This window comes from Chiloscyllium plagiosum, unplaced genomic scaffold, assembly GCF_037043375.1.
Source record: "Chiloscyllium plagiosum isolate Xiang-an unplaced genomic scaffold, Cpla_swu_hap1 HiC_scaffold_13, whole genome shotgun sequence".
In the NCBI taxonomy this organism is placed as follows: Eukaryota; Metazoa; Chordata; class Chondrichthyes; order Orectolobiformes; family Hemiscylliidae; genus Chiloscyllium; species Chiloscyllium plagiosum.
Genome location: NW_028270151.1, coordinates 39,970,530 through 39,991,047, shown reverse-complemented (window position 1 = coordinate 39,991,047; position 20,518 = coordinate 39,970,530). Strand labels below are relative to the sequence as shown.

The 20,518-nt window shown below is 37.3% G+C and overlaps 1 protein-coding gene across 2 annotated transcripts in view; it reads left to right on the top strand.

Annotated features, from left to right (window-relative positions):
- The window catches only part of LOC122555979 (chloride channel protein 2), a 624,753-nt gene extending 610,183 nt beyond the window's left edge, over positions 1 to 14,570 (top strand). For both annotated transcript variants that reach the window (XM_087993551.1, XM_043702310.2), the window contains 2 exons: positions 5,042 to 5,128; positions 7,676 to 14,570. In XM_087993551.1, the coding sequence (XP_087849677.1) occupies positions 5,042 to 5,128; positions 7,676 to 7,870 (282 nt within the window). In that variant the 3' untranslated portion in view covers positions 7,871 to 14,570. The remainder of the gene's footprint in view (positions 1 to 5,041; positions 5,129 to 7,675) is intronic.
- The last annotated feature ends 5,948 nt before the right edge of the window (positions 14,571 to 20,518 follow it).

The window sequence follows — 20,518 nt, the reverse complement described above, 5'->3', positions numbered from 1 at the left end:
CTGGCTTTGTGCCTGCTTTGAAAGGCTATGTAGGACAGCAGTAACACAAACCTATCATTGGCTAAGAGGGCAAAGCTCACCAAGGCAAGGCAAGGATTCTGTAAGCATCAAGGTATGCTCCAAGAACTATGACAGCAAGTGAAGAGTCAGGAGATACAGCCTGGCCCATTGTATGTCCCTTGGGGTGAGTTGAATTGGCCAAATGCTCACTATGGTTTCCTTGTTGAGTTTTCCCAACATCCTGCTTGTTTGGCAAATCTGGTCTGAATATTCTGAGGTGAATTCTAATGAGCAATAATAGCTGTCAATTGGCATCTTGCTCCTGCTGACCAAATGCCCACAATGCAGCTTGTGAAATGCATGAAAGGTGGAGTGAGATGATCTTGACATTGCGATGGTCCTTGCCACAATGGTTGTCTAATTCTGCCATAGCCCACATTATTCAGACCCATACAAGATTCTAACTGCTGACTCTGATTAGTCAAGGCATAGCCCTAAGAAATTAACCAGAAAATAGCCGTCATCTGTTTGGTTAAGTTGATCATGTTAGTTTTGTTTGTAAATACCAGGGATTGGTATATTAATATATGTAGCTGTCAGTTAGCAGAGGTATGACATACTACAACCTAACAATTCAGGATCTTTAGCGCTCAGGATTATTTAACTAATGTTGCCCAAGCACAGATCACGTCTAATGTTGGGCACATGTTTTGGGTCTTGCATGCATGGGTTGGGTGTGCTAAGAATTAACCGTCCATTTCAGAGAATGATTAAGAGTCAACTACGTTACTGTGTGTCTGGAATCTCATGTACGCCAGACCTTGTAAGGGAGTCACATGGGGGTCTTTATGAAAATTTATGACATTTCACGGTCACCATCATTTCAAAATTTCAGCAGCAGATGCATGGAAACACCACCACCTGCAAGCTTGCTGCAAGCCACTTACCATCCTGACTTGGAAATATATTGCCGTTCCTTCACTGTCACTGGGCTAAAATCCTGGAAGTCACTCCCTAAGAACATAGTGGGTCTACTTCAGCACATAAACTGCAGTGGTTGAAAAGGGCAGCTCACCACCACTTTCTCAAGGGCAACTGGGGATGGGCAATAAATACTGGCCAGCCAGCAACACCAGGTCCCATGAGTGAATAAAATAGAATTGTTGAATTTGTATTTAAATTTCACCAGCTGCCATGCTGAATTTGAACCTATGTTCCCACAGTACCTGGGGCTCTGGGTTATTAATCCCATGACATTTCCATTATGCCACTGATGCCACCTGTTATTTCATCAGGGAAGAACTCGGTTTAAATCATGCTGTTCACTTCTGTTGCCAAAATGTTCTCACAAACGTAATCTGGAGTAAACAATTTCTAATGTATTTTACAGCTGAAGGGAACTCTATGTATTGTCTATTAAAGATGATCTACTTGTTTTATACTGCTAAGATTAACCCATCAACATATTGTCAATGGGAAACACTGAAATAAAAGTGCAAAACATTTTCTAACGCATTCATTAAACCCAAAATTATTCATTTTGGTGTCACAAAATCTAGCCATTATCCTTTCATTTAAAGGGAGCTTTAATAAGTAGCAATATTAGAAAAGCAGAGGCAAAAGTGCTCTTAAACATGAGGGATATGTTTTCTTCTTTCAGTTAATTTGAGAATATTATATGCCTTGCAATATTATGGTGATTTATAAGTTTCAATACTTAAAATTAAAAAGATTAATAGATTAATTGTTCAAACTAACAGAATTAAACCTAAATAAACATTGCTGGCAAGTTATTATTGCCACCATCAATATTAACCATTAATTAGAATGTGGTATAGCATTATCAAACCATACAGCTTTCATTATGATGATAAGTGAGATCAACATTATTTTTCATGTTGCAGTTGTATAAGACTCTGGTGCGGCCGCATCTGGAGTATTGTGTGCAGTTTTGGTCGCCATACTATAGGAAGGATGTGGAGGCACTGGAACGGGTGAAGAGGAGGTTTACCAGGATGTTGCCTGGTATGGTAGAAAGATCGTATGAGGAAAGGCTGAGGCACTTGGGGTTGTTTTCATTGGAGAAACGAAGGTTTAGGGGTGACTTGATAGAGGTGTACAAGATGATTAGGGGTTTAGATAGGGTCGACAGTGAGAATCTTTTTCCACATATGGAGTCAGCTATTACAAGGGGGCATAGCTTTAAATTAAGGGGGGGTAGGTATAGGACAGATGTTAGGGGTAGGTTCTTTACTCAGCGAGTCGTGAGTTCATGGAATGCCCTGCCAGTAGCAGTGGTGGACTCTCCCTCATTATGGGCATTTAAGCGGGCATTGGATAGGCATATGGAGGATAGTGGGCTAGTGTAGGTTAGGTGGGCTTGGATCGGCGCAACATCGAGGGCCGAAGGGCCTGTACTGCGCTGTATTCTTCTATGTTCTATGTTCCTGTCTCTGTTCAGCTTACTGTATTTCCCTGGTGGAGACCATAAGAAATTAGAGTATGAGTAAGCCATTTGACACATGGAATCTGCCATTCGATGAGATCTTGGTTGATCTGATTGTAGTCTTAACTCAATTTCTGAACACCCTCCATATCCCTCAAGTTCCTTGTATGTCAGAAATCTGTCTGACTCAGCCTTAAATGTATTTAATGACCCAGCTTCCACTGCTGTCTAAGGAAGAGAATTCCAAAGATTAATGGCTTTTTCAAAAGAATTTCCTCCTTATCTCCACCTTCAATGGAAGTCTCTTTATTCTGAAATTGTACCCCTAGTTCTGTATTCCCCACAAGGAGAAACATTATCTCAGCAGGCACCTTGCAGAGCTCCCTCAGAACTGTATGTTTCAATAAGATGACCTGTCATTCTTCTAAACTTCAGTGTAAGTCCAACCATCATTGCCTTTCCCCATAAGATAACCTTCTCATCCTGAGAAGCAGACTACTTTAATGAAACTTCTGTGAACTTCTTCCAATATCACTGCACATCTTAAAAAGATCAAAACTGTACACAAGTCTCTAAATGTGCTCTCACCAATGCACTGTGCAGTTGTAGGAAGACTTTCCCGCATTTATTCTCCAACTACTGGCAATAAAGGCCAAATTTCTATTTGCTTTTCTAATTATTTGCTAGACCTGTGTTATGTTTCATGTACAAAGATTGTGCATTGCAAAATCCTGCAGCTGCTTGCCATCTAAATAATATTTTTCTTTTCTGATCTTCCCACCAAAGTGGATATCCTCTCATTTTCCCAAATTACACACCTGCTACCAAGAATTTGCTTACTCATTCAATAAATCTGTTCTCTTTCAAACTCTTTCTGTCTTCACAGTTTACTTTCCTACCAGTCCTTGTAGTATAGGCACATTTACCTATAATGCACCCGACCCTTCATCTCGGTCAGTAATATAGATTGTAAATAGTTGAAGTCGCAGCACTGATCCCTGTGGTAAACTACATACTTCTGGTTACAGTATTTCAATGTGAAACAAACTCATTTGTCCTAACACTATTTCTGTTTAGCTGAACAATCCTTTATCTACACTCAAACAGAAATTGCTGGGGAACGTCAGCAGGTTTGGCAGCATCTGTGCAGAGAAAGCAAAGTCAAAGTTTAGTATAGTTACAACATTTAAAAGGCGTCTGGATGGGTATGTGAATAGGAAGGGTTTAGAGGAATATGGGCCAAATGCTGGCAAATGAGCCTAGATTAAATTAGGATATCTGGTCAGCATGGACAAGTTGGACTGTAGGGTATGTTTCCATGCTGTACATCTCTGACTCTAGTGACCGTTCGTCAAAACTGAAATTCTGCAGTAATTTCTCTCTGAGTTTCATATTTTCTGTTTTTCTTTCTTTGTTATCTATGTTAATCTATTACTCCCGTTACAATGTACTCTTGTCTTGTGTAAGAACCTTTGATTTGGCAACTTACTGGATGTCCTTTGAAAATCCAAATACACAACATCACTTTATTTCCTAGAAGAGGACGGATGGGTAGCCTGACTTGTGTAAGAGTAGTAGCACATACCTGTGAAAGCAGTTAGAGCTGTGAGTATTCTTTATAGAATACCAGTGTTATTAATTCTAACACTTGATGTGGAATGTCGTGAATGTTGTGAATTTCTACTTGAGGTCTGGTCTTTTATTTTGTAATCAACACAAGATCCTGAAAATGACAGTCAGTCATCCCATATATATTTCAACCGGTGGACTGGATTTTGCTCTGAGGGCAGGGTCCCCTCATCCCAGCATGTTGGGTCAGAGCCTGCCTCCACTTGCCCCAGCTTGGCCTGCTTTCAATTTTCAGGTGACGGCCTCTAAATAATGAGGTGGGACTTCTGTCCATTTCCAGGAATTGGCTAATAATTGCCCACTTCAGGGCTTCAATTGGTCTACAGGGAGGCGACCTACCCTGTGCATCACCCACTGTTTAGAAGGTCACAATGTAGGTGGGCAGGCACTGGGCATAGCACTGATGGTTTTGTGCCATAGTTATTCTGCTTTCCCAACTGCAGGTTGCCTGTAAAATTATCAATGTTTCTTTGAGGAAGTAAGTGTGCAAATGCTGAAAGTCAAAATGAGAACACATCATGCTGGGATTCCATAGCTAGTTAATCAACATTTATAAAGTTAGAGTGTGCTGTTTCTCTTCATAGTAAAAATTAGTAAGAGTTAATCCTAATTTAGTTACGTTAATCATAATAAATGACTATATGTCCAAAACATCAGAGTCTGTCTTTCATCTTTTGGAATACTGGCTGAAGAGTTTTACTTTCTCATGAAAGGAGATTTTCCTTTTCCTCCCAAAATGATATTACCACAATCTTTGTACCAACTGTTACTGACAATGTGAATAGGACATTGAATAATTAATACTGTACTGTAAAGAATATGTAACATTAATATTGTTTTAATATTGCAAAACTGAGAATGAAATTTATCAAAGAGTTTTAAAATACAGATAATTGAATCACTGTGTTTAAGTGCAATATTGAATTACAGTCAACTATCTGATCAAAGATGCTTGTTTCTTTTCAGACTCACACCATGTTCTCTCTCTTGGGACTTAACCATGCTTATGTAACCAGCATTGGAAAGCTAATAGGAGTGGTAGCTCTTAAAGAGGTAGGTTATTTTATAGGCAATATGAAGTTCAAGAATTGCAGTAAAAAGTGCAGAGAAGATTCCTGTTTAAACTTGATTCTCAGTCAGAAAATGTCAGGTACAGAATTACTGTCTTAACACCCAACATTTCCTGATCTCAGCTGTTTCATTATGAGCAGGTGTAGAATGGATAGCAGGAACAAAATACAGGAGGTAAAATCAAAAGGATAGCCTACCCAACAATCCTATCTTGTAGAACAGAGTGGAACAACCACACCCTTGTTTCCTCTGAGTGCTCCGGTTTCCTCCCACAGTCCAAAGATGTGCAGGTTAGCTGAATTGACCATGCTAAATTGCCAAGAGTCAAAAGTATGGTGCTGGAAAAGCACAGCAGGTCAGGCAGCATCCAAGGAGCAGGAGATTCGACATTTCAGGCAAAAGTCCTTCTTCAGGAATGAGGCTGCAAGCTTTTCCAGCACTACACTCTCAACTCTAGTCACTTTCTTCTATGTTGCCCATCGTGTTCAGGGATGTGTAAGTTAGGTGCATTCGTCAGGGGTAAAATGCAGTGTAAAAGGGTAGGGGATTGGTCTGGATGGGTTACTCTTTGGAGGGTTAGTATGGACTTGTTGGGCTAACTGGCCTGTTTCCACACTGTAGGGATACTATGATTCTTGTTGCTAAAGAACAGCACGTTTAAGTTGTTAAGTTAGATGCTTGGTGTGGACCTCTCCTTCCACTGGGTACATCCCAGTGGTGGTAAACACAGGCTATTAGTTGGGCACTTATGTGCCTTAATTAGTACACAGATATATGCCCCAACCACACTCTTCCCACTGCTTGATATTGTGGCAAGACAGGGCGCTAGGCTGCTGGCTTGATATATCGAGAAATTCATGGACCCTTCCTCTGCCTGCAAACTCACTGCCAGAAGGCTGTAAAGTGCAGTCTAATAGGTTCAATGTGCTCATAAATATTGAGCATACAGCATTAAGCACTTACTTAGTATCTTTAACAAAGCAACTTCAGAGTGGGGTAATAGGTCCTGCATGGTGCATTCGTTGTAGGACTAATAATCCAGGGATCTCAACTATTTATCCAGAGACATGAAACAGAGACTGATCTCCCAACATTGGCCTAAACAATGGAAATGACAAGGACATACCCAGATACTGTCCTAACTACCATCAGGGACTTGTACCAAAATTGGGAGAGCTGTCCCGGGACTAGCCAATTAACAAGTTGGGATAGCCATGGTCTCAGAATTATACTTTACATCAACATTCCAGTCTCCTGAGTTACCATCCCAAGGTTCACTCCTCTTCTCCTGATGTGTAAAACCTGATCCCTGAATGACAAAAAATGATTATGCAGCTCTTTTTGCATTCCTCCAACAGTAATTTTATCGGAATGTCCCCTTTTAAAAGGGATGGCACATGATTTCCTTCCAATGCTGCTTGGACTCCAGATATGGGCAGAGGATGTGTACACAAACATGACATCCTGGCTATGCAGGGGTCACTGTACAATCATGGGATTGAGGTGCATAGATTAATTTTGTGGGTTACCCACCTTGTTTCTAACTGGGTGTAGGCACACCCTGAATTGTAACCCCCATAACTAAAAATCAGGTGACATTTCTTGTCTTTACACTTCCCTGTGACTCCAATCCAGGATAATTGGGAAAGATTGATGCTTGGTGTTATTAGTTCACCATGAAGAGGTATGGGTGCTAAGCTGAATTTTTAATGTTCAGTGACCCAAGCTGAGCCACCTCAGATTTCTTTGCGAGTATTTCAATTAACAAAAATAGTTTTTTTATGGTGTTGACCTATTAGAAAAGAAAAATGTTCACGCTTCCATGCAAATGCCAAATTGACAATGAACTATCTATGGAAAAGAGTCAAATTTTATTACTGTTCATACATTTGAAGGGTGTGAAGGGAATCATAATATATGATACACGAGTTACTTTTTATGAAGTAAACTTAATTGTAGAATGTCCCTGAGGTATTAAGAATTATGATTTACAATGGCACCAAAACTTGTTTTTGCTATTTATTTTTGCATTTGTAGTCTAAAATACCTCCAAGTGGAGCACAGGTGTCACTAGTATCTCAGACATTGCATCACAAGGCAGTTATTAAGAGACTAATGAACTAAACACTGGAATATTTAATTCATGCAACAATGTTCAACATATTTCTTAAGCTAATAAAATGGGCGTAAGGTTTAATTTTCCAAATGCAGGCTTCTGGCATGCAGCCTGTATGTTTCATGACATGTATTAGCATACTGTGCACACTGAACTCAACCTTTCACTGCACAAAGGATGACATCAAAAGGTAACAATTAAAAATGTTACCCTGTATTAACAAGCAAGTGGTACTCAAATAGAAACAAATTCATAAGTCACAAATGGCTGCTACTCTTATTTTCATTTCTAATGTTCTTAATATTTAGTAAAAATGTGTCCATTTGCATTAACTCATCCTGCTTGTAGAGTAGGTGATTGTTTTTTTAAAAAAAAATCGCTTTCAATTCTCTCTTTGCTTCAATTTATTTCAGCTGAGAAAGGCCATCGAAGGATCAGTCACATCAAAAGGGGTGAAGATGCGTCCACCATTGGCTAGTTTCAGGGAAAGTGGCAATAGCAGCAGTGAGTCAGATACCACAGAGATTCACAAGCTGTGGGACAGAAGGGAGAGCCTTACACTTCCTCGTGAATCCAGTCCGTCAGACACAGATGACAAATCACACTGAACAAGCCTTGCAGGGAACAAATTGCCTCAAAATAACTGCACTATTCACATTTAATGCACTTGATTTTGGATGAGGAAATGAAATCTTTCTTTTAGCTGTTGTCAGAAGTGTTGGGAATTGTGATGCACTTCTAAACAATAGACTAATTTCAAGTTGATAGACCTTAAAAGCACTGATTGTACGTCTTGTTGGCAAGTTTCTGGAGTTTTCTTCCGGTCAGCATATGTTAATGAATATCTTTTATTCAAACTAGAATGAAACCTAATCTATTAATTGATAAGCTAAAGTCTGAAAGTAATTGTGTTGAGTCTTTGTGTTTGATAGTTAACAAAATGATTTCACGTCCAGTAGGAATTTATATGTGGACTTATTTCTCAGCAGTTTATGTCCTGAAAATATCAAAACATGGTTTGTCCAGTGTTTACGCAATAAGCTTGTATCGTCTGGGGTGATGCATTCAAATTTCTTTTGAAATGGATTTTCAGCATTTCAATTGGACATTTGAAGTGAACTGTGGGAATATGCTGTGTTGAAATGATGTATGGGGCCAATTCTTGTGTCTGACCCAAACATTCTAGTGTGCCAGTGAAATAAGTCCATAGGATGAGCTGTATTAATGTGCAATTTGTTTTGCATAGAAACTGTGCACCAGTCTGGTCCAGAATATTGTTTGACTGCACTCAGCTAATTTTCAAGAAATATTATTATTCTATTCATAGCTATGTAACATACAGAGCCCTCTGACTAATAATGTAAGGAAGTTTTTTTTTCGAAGGTTTTATACATATGGTCTTTTGTTGCCTACCAGTTGTAAATTCTACTAATGAAATTGAATCAGGTTGCTGTTTGAACAGCAGCTAGTAGTTTGGCAAAGCTGCTACCCATGCTAAAATATTCCCATTGTAACTTCTGCACTAGTTAGAATGCCTATTTCAATGAAAATTATTCCACTGCAGCAGGTATGTTTCAATGTTAATACCTCATAACTTGTGTATCCAGTGAAGGAGTTATAGGCTACTGTATCTTATTATAAGCAATACAGCTTCTGATCAAAAATTAACACAGGATAAATTACATATGAATTCCTACTGTAAATCAAAGCCTTTCAATTTGAATGTTAGTCCAATTTCATTTAAGTCTAAAGTGTTGGCTTTCTCCCACCACTTGAATTCTTGTCAGAGCAGGTGAGCTGTTATTTCCATAAGGGGACCAAGTCTTCAAGAAAAAGAAACCTATGTCCTTTATTATTTTTCCTCAAGTATGCACCACTGGTATATTCTGCATGATAAATGGATCCTGTACTGTCCTGGCTTGGGTTTTGCAGTCGTAATTAGGGAAACAGTCAGTTTTGCTGTCATTACTCACCTTAAATTGCAGCTTGGGAGCCTGCACGTGTGCAGTTAAATGTTGAGATCCAGAAGTTGCTGTTCATGATTCAAGGGTATGCTGTTGATGTCTCCACAGACTGTGAACCAATAGAAATCACTGAACTGATGAAAACCTCCTGTTTTAAGCTGTTAGTTGTGCTGTAGAAATCTCTAGAAAATTCACACCTTGTTGGATATAATGTAACTGGATCTTTAATAGTGTTTATAAATAGTGCTGAACAGCTACATTATCACTGAACAACTAATTTTATGTTAGTGTAACATCAAATGTCTCAATAATGATCAAGTGCAATTTTTAGCCTTTTTTAAAAAGAAATTTGTTAGTGATATTTCAGTTTTAACTTTAATTCTATTTGTTTGTCCCAGTCATCTAATTTGCCATTTTTAAATGTAAACATTGAAAATATAGTGCATTTTACTTCCTGCTTTCCACTGTTTGAATACTCCAATATGATTGACTGCTCAACTGTTGGATCACATCACTGCTGTTGGATGGCTGGAGAGCCCTTTACCTTGATTCCAGATTCAGAATGAGAAAATTCAAAGCACAAAGCTTGCTAGAATTTTGAGGGCAACTTTCTTCAAGTTAAACAGCAAGTGTTGTTACTTTATCTCTGACTGCAATATCTGGGCCATATTGTTGAAGGAAATTCTAAATGTTAAATATAGTTGCAAGTGAAATGATACAGAGAAAACAGTTGAATGTACAAACAAAAAAAATTAGTTCAATCTATGTACATTCAAGATAATTATAAAGCTAACAGCTGTTAGTTGACTGAAACAGGCCTTCGTAGACCATTGTATACATACAGTCATGGATGAGCCAGTACTTTGGTAAACATCAGAATTCAGATTCACAAATAAACTGAACTACAATTGACCAGCTAGTGTCTTCATTCCAAAACAAAATCCTTTCTTGTCACTGATATAAATGTTGAAGTCTGAGGATAAATTCAACAAGGCAAATCTCCCAGCAGAAAGATTCAAGAATAGGGAAGTATGAGTAACAATATTGTTAAATGACTTATCTCAGTCCACACATGATCTAATAATGATTTACACTGAAAGAGGAAACTTGCTGAACTTAACCTACTGCCTATTTCACTTCCAAGAGTTCTTCTCATGCTGATGGGGGTAATGAATTAACATGCCTCCCAAGCTTTGAGCATGTACACATATACATCTGTGAAAGACACACTGTCCAGTCACTCAAAATTTGATTTAAATAATTTTTTAATACAAAGCAAAACAATAGCAAAGTCCATAAGAAGATTTTGATGGAAGTAATGATGATTATTTTTGCCTAAAAGAAACCCTCTTGGGAACAGTCAAAGAGCTCTATACTATGCCAGAAGCCAACTTCCAATGTGCCTTTATCCTGTCTATACAGTAGAAAAAAATATAATGCAGAAATCCCACCATCCTAGATTAATGTCATAGATTAATGCCTGCCTTCTTTTCCAAATTACAAAAGTTAATGAACTCAAATGTTTGTTTGTTTAATAGGGATTTTAAGAGCAGAAAATTAACACTATAATTTTCAATTTAGAATTAGTATAATGTTACCTCTGTATTCTAATGATTAAGTGAGGATGTAAAAGGTGACTTCTTGCCATTGATGATTTTAACAAATTACTGTATGAGATGGGAGGGTAAGATAAATGTTCTCTGGGTGTCTTTAGCATGTGAACTAACAATCATAGGTGGCAACATCTAGGTTCTGCAAGAGCATTTCATTTATTGCAAGCATGATTTACCAGTGGAGACAAAGTGCTCCACTGCAATCTTTGAATAGTTGTGCAGTTTCTCAGACAATACTGCAAAAAAAATAAGATACAGCTTGAATAGCAATCTAACTGGATGGTACCTTTCAATAATAGACAACTACACTGTATTGCTGTTTCTCATATCCAAGCAATTTGTTAATTTTTTTGGAGGTTTTTTTCTCCAAATTTGTTTGAGGACATCCTCCCTTCTATGTTTCTAACTCGCGTTGCCCTTCTAATAATATGTTTACACGAATTATCATTTAGTCTGTACTTTCTTAGAAATGTACAATCTACAATTAAAACATAAAGCTTACAATTAATACATAAATTCACATTTTAATAAGAAAACCTATACACAATCCAGACATAAGAGGCATTTACTGCTCTTCATTGAAAAATGCACCTTTTTTTTACAGAATGTATAATGTAGATCAATATGATGGATCTTGTGCTATAATCCTTCATTTACCGATGTGTCCATTCGTCTGTATTTCTTTGAAATGGTCTTTACACCTTGTATTTCTTTCTACTCTTGGCTGACTACTGAGTATTCTCTATGCATTGAAAATCTTTTCATTCCATTTCTGTCCATTATAGCTGAAATACAGTTCTATCTAAAAACGATTTAACTATTTAGATTTGTATTCACTTTTTATTCCACAAAGAAGATCTTCTTTGCTTAAATGTCTACTATAGACTATTGTGACAAAAAATACATGTAATAGATAGTCTTGACATAATTTAGATTTGGAATGGTCATTTATAAAGTGATTAATGGAAATATTACTCACATAAAGTTACAGAAATAAATCTGATTTTAAAGACATTGAGAAAACCAAGGTACCTATTCAGGCCTTAATAATATATTTGTAATAAATTAGCATATTAAGTGAAACAAATACAAATTAGTTATCTAATTATCAAATGTATGGTGTGTTTTTTAATTATCTTACATACTGTGAAATGGTAATTTTACTTTAAATGTAAGAAAATAACTATATCATTCAAATCTATCCAATTAAGCACAGACACTAAGAATAGATGAAATACACACAGCTTGTGAATGAGGATGAAAATTTAATATATTGTGTGTTATTTACTGATCCAATTCTTCTTATTAGTTCACTTTCAGTAATTTGGTATTATGCTGTTTTTTTTCTTCTTCTTCTGTGTTCATTAAATAATATTTGTGCACACTGAATCAATTATGGACTACAGATTTTTGTATCTTTTGTTTCTTTCTCCCTATTATTAATTTTCTCTTTTTGCTACTCTTTGCCGATATACTTATCTTTTATATCAATGTCATTAGAAAGGCATTCCTAAGCAGAATCTTTATGTGCTTGGCTTATCCATGATACCTCGTGAATTATGAATCTTTCTTTGGCTATTTGCCCGATTCCTTTGACAACTGAATACATTTTGCATGATCACATTAAATTAGGAGGTAACTGTCATTCCATAGTAGAAACTGATCCAAACTTGAATGTGATTTGGTTTACTTTTTCTTCTTCGTATAAAAATTGCTAATATTACTGCTTTATTTTTGCATTTTTTCTCAGTTGTTACTTTCACTACATCTTTGTCAAACTGACAGCTAACTACTATACTTTGCTATTTCAACTTTTTAGCCAATAGGGGAAACAATTACTGTTGAATAATTAGGTAAGCTTAAAGTCACAAATAGATGTGCAAAGTAAGTTTCCAAACTGTTGCACTGCCACCATCTTATTAATTGCTAATTCCTGGGTACAAGTCAGCCCTTTTAATGCTTAGAGTTTGCACTTAGAAACACAACGTAAACTCAGTAGGCAGACTTTATTCCTGTGAATTTTGGCCTTGTTTCAGGTTTGGTTTTACTGATATTTGCACAGGTTCTTATTACATATTAAACTTTTTACTGCATGAGGTATTATTACCATACGTTTCAAAATCAAATTGCTTCAAACTAAGTTGTATGAACATGCATTCTGGAATTATATTGAATTGGTTTTACTACTGACCAGAGAGCCCATCTGTTAAGATATCTGCTGCTCCTATTGTTCACCTCAAATCATGTCGTCAACGAGAATTCATTTTTCAAGATTCAGTCTTTAGCTTTGAATTGCTTTGTGACAATACAGACAGTAGTGTAGCAATTATTTCATTTAAGTCTTTCTTAAAATTAATATTTATTTCAAAGGAAGCATTTGGTGAGTGGTGCTAAAAGTAAGGCTCAAATACAAAAGATTGCCTTGGATGACCTTACAGCCACCACGGAGTTTCAAATTATTCCATCTTAAATAGTGGTTACCTTATGGTTTTTAATGCTCTCACAATACAAATTTCTATTTCTGCAATGTCACTTATTTCTTACTGAGGTTAGTTTTTGAACTCTGTTGTTTATGATTACACAGGACCATCGCATACCTAATGTGAGTCAATGTAACATTATTACATAGTTGGATTTTCTGCAACTGTCCTTTAGAATTCCTCCGATAAATGACATTATATCTTCTAAGTATAATTTATATACAGGAGAGCTGAGTATTGTAATAAACCGAACAACTGATTTATGAAAGTGTGGCAATAATATTCTGAAAAATAAGATTATTGATAAGGAAGGTAAAAGATGCAAGTTATGTAAACTCTGCTAAGCTTGCTAAACATAAGTGAATAATGGGATATGAATCAAGTGTAGCAAATATTCTAGAGTCTTATGTAATTTCCCTTTGGACTGGTAGCTAAAATCAAAAAATCAACTGCAAGTCTGCAAATTGTAATAACCTTTATGAAACTTGTGATAAATACTGTGATGAGCTTTCCAGCTTGCAGGGTTCGTGCAAGGATTCTAAGTCAAGCATTATGAATTATTTGACCAGTTCCTCTTTGTGTGAAATACCTGTTGTACTAGCATGCCAAGAAAAAGTTCACGTCGTCCTTTGTAAGCATGAAACAAAAATGTGGTTCGAAAATGAAGGCAACTCTTTTTTTAAAAAAAGTTTAACTATATTTTTAACAATCTTCTAAATACCAAATAACAAATGACTTCAAAAATTGGAGTAATTTAGTTAAGATGTAATAATTGAATTGCATTTTAATATTACAGTAATTTAAATTGTGCATATCTTTTCTGTGTAATATGGATGAGTGCTCTAAAACAGAAGCCGTGTTTATTCAGGTCTTGTGCAGCTTTTCTTAATTATAAAGTTACATGGATACTCCATGTTGATAATATTAGCCTCAGAATCACCACTTGTGCAATAATTGTTTTGTACGGCAAATTTTGCCTAACAGTTCCATGTATGGAATTAATTCAATTAACTTTACTTTTGGTATCAAGGATAGTTGTGCATTTAAACTACAACTTGTAATTGATCAAAGTTTTGTCTTTAATTTTGTTTTGTGCTATGAATGTTCTGATTATATTTTCCGATCCAGAATTCAATAAAATAATATCTGTATATTAGAGTGAGTTCAGAGTTTAACAAAAATGTCAGTGTTTATTTAAAAATAATTTGTTTATCTTGAAACTATAAGAAATAATAAATTTTAACCAATATACATTGTTGTAGATTTTCTTGCTTGAAAAAACTGAATTTATTTGTTCATTGCCAATTAATTTTGTAATAACCCAATTTAAGATTGGTTATTATCACTGGTACAGTACTTAGTGCAATGCATCATTAGCTTTACATAAAAGCACTGTGGATTTTGAAGATTTGAAATAAAACTGAAAGTGCTGGAGAAATGCAACAGGTCTGAAAGGTCTCTGGGAGAGAGAAAAAGAGTCCATGTTTTGAGGCCAGTATGACTCATCTTCAGAGCTTTATTTAAGTTTTTAGTGATTCTTGCAGTCACTATTGAAAGCAAAGAAATATTACATAATACAGTGCATGAAAATATTTAGTACAAATCATGACAGTTTTTACTGCCATTGAAGTTCGAATGCTTATTGCTGTACTGTTATGGAAACTCAGACTATTAGATTAGATTCCCTACAGTGTAGAAACATGCCCTTCAGCCCAACCAGTCCACACCGACCCTCTGAAGAGTATTCCTGAAGAAGGGCTTATGCCCGAAACGTCGATTCTCCTGTTCCCTGGATGCTGCCTGACCTGCACTGTTCCAGCAACACATTTTCAGCTCTGAAGAGTAACCCACCCACCCATTTCCCTCTGACTAATGCACCTAACACTATGTACAATTTAGCATGGCCAATTCACCTGACCTGCACATCTTTGGACTGTGGGAGGAAACCAGAGCACCCCGAGGAAACCCACGCAGACACAGAGAGAACGTGTAAACTCCACACAGACAGTTGCCCAAGGCTGGAATTGAACCTGGGACTCTGATGCTGTGAGGCAACAGTGCTAACCACTGAGCCACTGTGCCGCCCACTATTGTTGCCTCCACTTTCAGACTGCTGTTGAAATGGGCTTCTGTTCATTCCTTAATTTCATTCTCCAAAGGGCTATTAAGGATGCTGATACTCTATATCAGCGTGCCTGTTCCATGCCAGTCAGTTCACCAGCACCAACGACGTTGCTTATAAGTGAGCCAGCCAGCATAGTCAGCTGCAGCTCAGACTGAAATGCTGCAGTTAGCAGCCAGACATCCAGTCTCAAAGCTGCTGAAGTGTCTCCTTTAAGAGCATATGAAGTCTCTTTGATAAAATTCCAACAGCTTTACAAACTGTAGCCATGAACCCTGTTGTAAAAGCCCCATTCAAGGCAGCAGGAAGATAAGCTTGCACGCATGATTAGTCGTTTTTGTTTCTGCTTGAGTCGTACCTCTCCTGTGAACTTTCAGAAGAAGAGAAAATCAAAGTATCACTTTAATGCTGGCACACTCTCACCTAACACCAAGTCAACAGAAAGCATACTCAATTTTGTTTGGCCCAATGTACTCGAAGCAGGATTATTCACCCAGGTTTTGGGGGCAGTGTATCAATCTAAGAGTCACACTGCTACAGTCCTTCAAATGTCTTGGCTGCTGTCCCTATAGAAAGATTTTCCACTTAATACTGTGCAAATTTTTCTGGATGAAATGCTCAGTAATTTTTTCTTGGCAAAACATGTGATGCATTAACACAATTTGAACATGATTTAGTCTGTTTTTTTTTTATTTGCATAGTTTATGCATTTCTGCTTTTAGTACTGCTTAATAACTGCCAAACCCACTCAAATCATTTGTAAAGGTTCATGCTTCTGATGCAGGACATTTGTACTTGATGCTGTGTAGATTATTTAATTCAATAGGACAAGATTAACTTTTCTGCAGGTTATATATTCCAAATGATAGTACAGGATAATATTTCAAATAGAGCTTTATTAATCAGATTTTTTAATGTAGGGTTTAGCCAACAGAATCAAAAATTCTGCTGATATTTTCACAATAGTTTGTAATGATTATGAAATAAATAATTCATTGTTATTCATCCATCAATTAGATCATTAAGGGATATAATGTTATGAATTTATACATTTTAAGATGATTCACAATTCAATCCATTTACAAATAAGTGCATGTATTTAGAAATATTTTTATTTTAAATTCAGACTAGGATTTTTAATGATCCATATTCTGTGGGACTGTGTTAAACTATCACATTATTCCTTGTTCATGTTTGATAATTACAACTGGAGCAATAATATGTGCATGTTTCATTGATAACAAAGAGAAACAATCACTGGTGGACATATTGTCTAAACGGTTAGCAACAAGAAAAGGGAGTGCGGAATTTTCTATAGAAGTTGGAACACACAACCAAGAACTCAAAGATTACCTGTGAAAGATTTATTTACTACTTGGATATTTCTGGTTTATTTTAAATACTTCTGCTGGTTATTATTGTACAAAGTGCTCAGACTTCTAAAGTTCTGTGAAATGTTTTTGCTCTATTTATAAAAACAAATCTCTTACTTTACCTCAAAATTCTTCACATATAAAGTGCTGATGGCATCATAGGACACCTCTCAAACTCACCATTGGTTTACTGGACAGGATCTCTGTATCAGTGACTGAAGAGGTGAGGCAGATTGAAGAAAGTACAGTTCAGCCAAGAGATATGAAGAAGTAAAAACCAAAGCAATTTGAAGTGTAATAAATCAATCTGAATAAATAATTTCTAGTTTTGACTTATTATAATAAAAGAAACCTAGTATTTGCATAATGAAAATCTCTGATGAAGGCAATGGCAGTATCACCACAAATTGTCTGCCTGTCCATCATACTGCAAATGTCAGTCAGATAAGGGAAGAAATACAGACTTGAATCAATACAACAGGATGGGTGGAAGTAATTGAGATGGTGTAAGGCAGTGACTGGCAGAAAGCCATGGTTATAATATGGGCTGAAGGGTGAGTGCATGTTCTCATGACTCCACATTCAAGAAAGTCATTTTAAAACCATTTCATTTTTGATGGCAGTCTGTAGCAGTCCTTTTAAGCACTGGTTCTGAACACAATAGGTTCAATAACTTTCTATGTTGCCCTGACCTGGACAGCAACAAATACAAGAGGCATGGAAGGCAACAGCAATGATCACCAAAGCAGTTTTCTGTGGAGCACCTGTACCCTGAGAATATCGATTGAGCATGTGTGAAAGGAACTGTGTCGTGGTGAACTCAGGTCACATGGAACTAGCACTTGGCTGTGTACGTTTTCTCTCCTACCATGCCTTGTAAATAGTTGTGGTTAATAGTGCTTGATAGTATTCACTCAGCTGAATGTAGACATCATCTCAATACATGCTAGCAGCAGTGACCGGATAAATGCAACCAGTGGCAAGGAATGTCTGAAGTGAAGACATTAAAGTGTTATGGGTGAAGGATGGAAACATAAAACAGGAGCAAGAGTAGGACATTTAGCCCTTTGAGCCTGCTCCACCATTCAATATGATCACAGAATTATTGCAGTGCAGAAGGAGGCTATTCTGTGTATTGTGCCTGCATAACCTCCTGCCTTTTCCCCATATCTCTGCAAACCATTGTTGTCCAAAAGAAAACCCAAGGCTTTCTTGAGAGCCTCAACTGAACCTGCCTCCACCACATTTCCAGGCAGTACAGTCAATATTGTAACAACTCACTGTGTGAAAAAGTTTCTTCTTATATTACCCTTTCTTTCTGTTGACATCACTTTAAATCTATGCCCTCTCATTCTTGTTTCTTTTACAAACCAAAACAGCTTCTCCCTGCCCAAGATTTTTAAAACCTCAATCTGATTTTGTCTTAGCATCCTCCTTTCCAGGGAGAACAGTCCCAACTTCTTCAATCTTTCCTGAGAGCTGAAGATTTTCATACCTGGAACCATTCTGGTAAACTGCCATTATATTGGCATCTTTCTTATAACGTGACACCCTCAACTGTGCACAATACTCCAGGTGAGGTTCAACAAGTGTACAAGTTCAACTTCAGCTCCTTGCTCTTCTAATTTACACCTATATAATATATTTACTGCTGTCTCCAGCTGTCCTGCCACTTTCAATGATCTGTGCTCATATGTATCCAAATCCCTCTGCTCCTGTACTGCTTTTAGAATTGAACTCCTTATTTTATATCTCATCCTCTAACTTAATGCCATTTTCCTATTTTCTCCCCATACCTCTTGATGCTTTAAGATCTAAACATTTGTCAATCTCTTTCTTGAATACATTCAGTAACTTGGGCTCCACGGCTTCTGGGGTGGAGAATTCGATAGATTCACTAATCTTTGGGTGAAGAAATGTTTCCTCATCACAGTCCTAAGTGACCTACCCCATATCCTGAGAATGTGACCTCAAGTTCTAGACTGCCCCAGCCAGCGAAAACATCCTCCCTATATATAGACAGACCAGCCCTGTTAGAATGTTATACATTTCAATCAGAACCCTTCCATCTTTCTAAAGGATACGGCTAGATCAGTAATTTGACTGCAGAGGTGAGAAAAATATCTGAGGAGAAGCTCAGAAGCAAAGGAAGCATCAAATAATGGACTTCAGAATTACCTAGGGATTACGGGCCGCACAGTGGTTAGCACTGCTGCCTCACAGCGCCAGAGACCTGGGTTCAATTCCCATCTCAGGCAACTGTCTGTGTGGAGTTTGCACATTATCCCTGTGTCTGCGTGGGTTTCTTCCGGGTGCTCCAGTTTCCTCCCTCAGTCCAAAAATGTGCAGGTTAGATGAATTGACCATGCTAAATGTGGGCGGCACGGTGGCACAGTGGTTAGCACTGCTGCCTCACAATGCTAGAGACCCGGGTTCAATTCCCGCCTCAGGCGACTGACTGTGTGGAGTTTGCACGTTCTCCCCGTGTCTGCGTGGGTTTCCTCCAGGTGCTCCGGTTTCCTCCCACAATCCAAAGATGTGCAGGTCAGGTGAATTGGCCATGCTAAATTGCCCGTAGTGTTAGGTTAGGGGTATGGGTGGGTTGCGTTTCGGTGGGGCAGTGTGGACTTGTTGGGCCGAAGGGCCTGTTTCCACACTGTAAGTAATCTAATCTAATCTAAATTGCCCGTAGTGTTAGGTGAAGGGGTAAATGTAGGGGAATGGATCTGGGTGGGTTGCTCTTCGGAGGGTCGGTGTGGACTTGTTGGGCCGAAAGGCCTGTTTCCACATTGTAAGTAATCTAATCTAATCAAACTGCAAAGTGAATTCCCACATAAAAGCTAAAAAGTTGGGAAGAAGGCCTCCAGTAGACAATGCTACAAGCAGCAATGGAAAATCAATTAGCCACAGTGAGGGAAACATCACGTAAATCACAGGTACATAGATGGATGGGGAGGAAGCAAACATTCAGAAAATTCACACATGGCAAGCTTGTAAACGAAACATTAAACGATCTCACCAGTAAGAATTAGCCCCAGAAACTAGAGACAAAAAAAGAAACTCAAAGATCTGACTGCCTACATATTGGGATTCTAAAAGAGATAGGGTTGGAGAGAGTGCACTGGTCATAATTTTCCAAAATTTCTAGATTCTAGAATGTTGCCAATGAATTGAATAATAGTAAATGTAGCAATTAATAGAAAGGAAGAAAAGAGAAAACAGAACTGCTGGTTCGTTAGCTTGATGTCTGTTGTCTGAAAAATCCATTAACAGTTTCGTTGCTATAAAATCCTAAAATCAAAGAGAATCAATAGTTTTTTTTAAAAAGGGAAATATGCTTAATAAATATATGTTTGAGTATGTAACTGCTCGAGCATCATTTGCTGTAGTATATGTGGATTTCCAAAAGAAATTTGAGAAGGTTTTGGGGTACTGTATTAATGTGGCTGGAAGGTTAGTTAATAGGGAAGAAGCAGAGTGCTGGGTAAATCAGACATTTTCAAGTTGATATTTACAATGTATATTAGTTACTTAGATGATGATAATGTATCCAAAGTTACTGATAATCCAAAGCTTATTGAGAGTGTAAGCTGTGATGAAGACGCTAAGAAGTATAGACATTATTCATGAGTTGATAACAAGATGCTAGATAGACTATGATGTAGGGAAATGAGAAATTATTTAATTTGATAATAAGCATAGAA